The following is a 4,506-nucleotide window of genomic DNA, read 5'->3' as shown; positions in this document are numbered from 1 at the left end:
CGTCAGGAGCCCCGGCCATGAGGCTGGGTAGGGGTGGAGAGAAGAGACTCAGTTACCTGGGGCTATGCCAGGGGCAACTGGGGGGCCGGTACCCCCGGGCAGAGTGTGCCCTGTGATACACGCCAGGCAGGCAGCAGGCGGGAAGCTTCAGCACGAGAGTTGGTGCTCTGGCGAGGAGCCTGAGCATGCACCTCCTTGCCATGGACCAGGGAGGCTCAGGGGCAGCCTGCCTGCTCCCCGCTGCCGGGAACAGTGCTCGGGACCCAGGAAAGCCCTGCCACCTTGGGTCTGCTTTCTTTTCTGTTCAGACTTGGAGGTTTTTTGTCTCAGTAATGCTTGACAGAGGGATTTTGTTTTGTTGCATGGAGTACCTGAATGGTAGGTCTTTTGCTGGAAGATACTGACATAAGTCTGAGGTATTTCCACTGCCTTTTCTGGCTGAGCTTTATTATATCTGTCATATGCCATTTCTCTAGGGCTGGAAACAATGGCAAGAACCTGGGACTTGGCTCAGAAATCTTGGAGATGATCCGGGCAGATGATTTTGGTCTTGCAACCAGGGATAGAGAGGCATCCTGGTAGAGAAGGGGATAAAGCACAGGGGCTGCCCGAGGATAGGGACTGAACCTGGTGCGGGATGTAGGAGCTGCCGCATCTGAGACATTTGTAGGGTACTGAAGGCAAGGATAAAACGGTTAAGTTCAAAGAAAAGAAAAGATCTTGGGCGGGGTGGAGGGGGAGAGGATGTGGACAGACCGATGGGCTGGGAAGATAACTTTTGTGGCTGAGTTTTGTAGTCCTGTGGAGAAGTGGTGGTGTAAATGTTAGAGAGTCCACAAAAGAGGCAGTGCAATATGAAAATAGAAGATGAAAGAGTCTGTGTGACGGTTTCAACTGTCAGAATGCAGCAGCAAGACCAGATCTCAGCAGAGAATGGCTGCTGCATGAAGCTTGTGACCTGGAGCCTGGAGACCTGTGCTCTCCCCTGCCCAGGGGGCCTGCGAGTGTTGCAGTCAGCATCGCAGGCATTGCTACCAAGGGACTCCAGAAAAGAGCAAGCACAGAGATCAGAGAGCTGAGGCAAATGAGTTCTGGGGAAGAAACAAAAACTCTGAGTCTGTCTAGTTAAACAAAGAAGGGCCCACAGTGCACTGTAAGGGTCTGCAACAAATAAAGCCTGAGGGAGAAGGGTGATGGAGAGGGGGTGAAAGGAGGAAAACACAGGCTGAATCTCTGGAGAGATGGTTTAGCCAAGGAGCTGGAATGTCTGCAGTGCCGTACCCCCGCGGAGAGACCAGGAAGGGAAAGGTTTTCTGTACAAGGAATTCAAATTGTCTGTGTTCCAGAGAGAGGCCTTTACTCTAGTCCCTCAAGCCATATCGCAGGCCTGTGTCTTGGTGAAAGTAGAGCAGCCATTTCCCAGCCGTGTCAGGATGCCCAAGGGTATCAGACTTGCCTCTACTGACAATGGGGATGCCAAAAGCATCACACATCCCTGGGGTATGATTTTATCCTGATGCTGAGGGTGTGTGAGTTATGTTATCTGCTGTGTCCCCTTCCCACCTACTGCCCTGTGGGAGTAGGGCGAGAGAGGGGATGACCCAATCATTTCCATGCTTTGTTTCCCTAGGACTCTTCTGATGACATGAGGAAAGTCCAAAGGAGGGAGAAGAATCGCATCGCTGCCCAGAAGAGCCGCCTGAGGCAGACCCAGAAAGCAGACACGCTGCACTTGGTGAGCACTCCCACCCTTCCCCATCCCTGTCGCTGAGGGCTCACATAGGGGTCGACGTGCTTTTCCCCTGGGGCCTCGGAGCAGAGATGCTCAGTTGAGGCAGGACAGGAAAAGTGAGGCCAGGGCAGGATGTAGGAGTCAGCGCTTGCAGCAAGAGCATACAGCCCAGGACGACTGCCGCTGAAGCATTTAGTTTTGCAGCTGGTTTTGAATCCATCTTTATCTCTCAGTCTGACATTACCAGTTTCCTTTGCTAACCTCTTCTGACTGGCTCAGTTAGAAGCTCTTTGAAAGCACAGGGTCACCCGTGCTGGCTCTCCCCGGGTTTGTGCTTCATGCCATCTCTTCTGCAACAGTGCAACTGAGTACAGGGATGTTCTTCTGAGAGGGTACCGCTTTGTGTTCATTGGTAGGGATGATGGTGCAAAGTGGAGCCGAATGGGCCATCTCCTCTGGTTTGTTCCCTGAGATGAGATGCAGTGTAGATAAATAAATATTAATAATTTTCTAATATTTTTAAATGTCTCCATGGTAGCGCTTGCATCCCCTTCTATGTCTGAATGCTATACAGTACCTGGAGGCTTTTCCTGTTGTTTAGTATGGATTTTCCCACCTTTGGTTTCACCCTGCTGTCCCACTCTCCTCCTGTGGCACCGTGGGCACCCCTGCAGCTCTTCCCAGCAGTGTGAAGAATTAGGCATCTGCTTTTCAGGAGGGTTTGTTGCTTCTGGATGTGTGTGTTTGGGCAGGAGTGTGTGGTCAGTGTCAGAGTACAGGAGCTGGGCTCCTTGGTATTTTGTGTGCTGGTAAGTGCAGTCCCATGTGTTTTGGGCCACTGGTGGGCAGGATGCAGAACACGCAGCCTGCAGTGGGCAGAGACCATCTTTATCCCTGCACTGGGCTTGGCTGCCCTTTGAAAAGTGGTAGTTGGGCTCATGTTCAAAAAATCATCCTTTGTCTTGGTGGCCTTCATATTCCCCCAGATCCCCGTTTTTGGGAAGAATTCTTGAGAAGCCGGTTCTGAACCTTCCTCCTTACATAGTGCCTTCAGTCCATGGTTGGAGCTGAGTTTAAGACAGAGATTTCCCTCTTTACTCAGTAGCTGATGATCCTTCTAGAGCTGACATGGCTCTAGGCTGATTGCATTACATCTGACAGCAGCGATGGCTCTGGGCGACTGTGCAGGCACAGGGTGAAGAGACACCCTTTCCTTGGGGTCAGTCCTCTCTCCAAAGTAATCTGAGAGGTGGATATGGGCTTGTCCCGATCCAACGAAGGCAATATGGAAACAAACCACATTCAGTAATGGTTCTCTACAGGGCTCTGATCCTCCACCAGGAATATCCTGCCTAGCTGTGCACCAAGAATTCGGCTGCTTTCCTTAGAGCAGATGACAAACTACTTGCTTACGAGATTGCTACTGCTCAGTTAGCATTGATAGCACGTGCTCCTTGCCTTCCCACGGGGACAGGAGCAGCGGGGCTAAGCCCAGTTTCCTTCAGACAGAGAGGATCCGGGCAGGCAGCTGCAAAAATGCAGGGAGGCAAGTAGACGATGGATGGTGAATCTTTGCTAATGTTCTTCTAATTTCTGGTGGACAGTGACCCCCTGCTGCTCCTGGGGTCATTCCCTGAGCGCTCTTTGCCTTTGGTCGACACTGCATCAGGGACTTCGCCTCTTTGATGTGGTTCTGCCCAGAAAAGCATGGCTCAGCTTGAGCTATAGTGGTATGAAAGGAGCCAGCAGCTCCACCTGCCCCAGGGCTTTGTAGCTTGTGTTTTGAGGGGAATGAGTCACGGAGAGGCTGGGGCTCCCGGCCCCCTGGGTGATTCCCATCAGCTCCTGAGTTCAACGTCAGTTATGATTTCCAAAGCATTTAGTCACGTCTGAGAGGTGCTCGTTTGCTGTGCGAGCTGCTGTAACTGCTGGGTGCGTTTCAACCTGTGCACAGAGAACAGGCACCGTCGGAAGTCTGTGGCAACGGAGGGGGCAAGCGGAGGGGTGACAGGTTCGCTTTGCCGAGGTGGTGGTGCAGCTTTCCAGGGCCTCAGAATGCTGGGTCCCGCTTTAGCTGTCTCGGCTGAGCTTGCAGAGCCTGCTGCCGTGTACTTCCTTCCTCCTCTGGTCCTGCCCAGGCTGCTGGCTCCATGGTCGGCTGGTGCCTGGGATGCTCCAGCCTGGAGCTGGCTGCACTTTGGCAGCCGTAGAGGTAGCAAAGGCTTCGATGCTCTCAGGATCCTCGAGACAAGGCTGAGAATCATTATTAACCCCTTTGTTGTTATTCTCCTTAATAACAGTATTAATTCAGTTCTTCTGAGGCCTTGGTTGCTCTTTTCTTCTGACTCAAGCGTCTCCCCCTCCTCCCCACCATGCCGCTGGTTTCCCCGGCTGCTAGCAGGAAGCAGTGAGTCTTTTCTTTCCAGGGCAATGACAGGTTTCCTGTGGCAGGTGGTTTTCTGGTTAAAGACGGCGGTTATTCAGTGCGCCCTGCCCCCGGCCCGGCCGGCTGGGGGAGCGGGGTTTGCCCAGGCGCAGCTCTGTGCCGAATTTACCGGAAACATGTAATTCTGGAAACTCTGCAGGGCAGAGAGGCGCGGGACTGCGACCCCCATGTCCCCAGCCCATCCCTGTGGCTCCCACGCTGAGGAAGCCCCTGTAATTTTGTCTCCTCAGGAGAGCGAAGACTTGGAGAGGCAGAATGCTGCCCTGCGCCGGGAGATCAAGCAGCTGACAGAGGAGATGAAGCACTTTGCCTCGATGCTGAGCTCCCA

At 53.1% G+C, this 4,506-nt stretch overlaps 1 protein-coding gene across 1 annotated transcript in view; it reads left to right on the top strand.

The window, feature by feature from the left end:
- Positions 1–4,506, top strand: part of BATF (basic leucine zipper ATF-like transcription factor) — a 5,320-nt gene that overhangs the window by 377 nt on the left and 437 nt on the right. The window contains exons 2-4 of the mRNA XM_035902085.1: positions 133–137; positions 1,631–1,735; positions 4,409–4,506. The exon at positions 4,409–4,506 is cut by the window's right edge and continues 437 nt beyond it. Of these exons, the coding sequence (XP_035757978.1) occupies positions 133–137; positions 1,631–1,735; positions 4,409–4,506 (208 nt within the window). The remainder of the gene's footprint in view (positions 1–132; positions 138–1,630; positions 1,736–4,408) is intronic.

This window comes from Egretta garzetta, unplaced genomic scaffold (assembly GCF_000687185.1).
Source record: "Egretta garzetta isolate BGI_Z169 unplaced genomic scaffold, ASM68718v1 scaffold79, whole genome shotgun sequence".
NCBI classification, from domain to species: Eukaryota; Metazoa; Chordata; class Aves; order Pelecaniformes; family Ardeidae; genus Egretta; species Egretta garzetta.
Note: the sequence above shows the minus strand (reverse complement) of the source record. Positions and strands in the feature narration are given on the sequence as shown.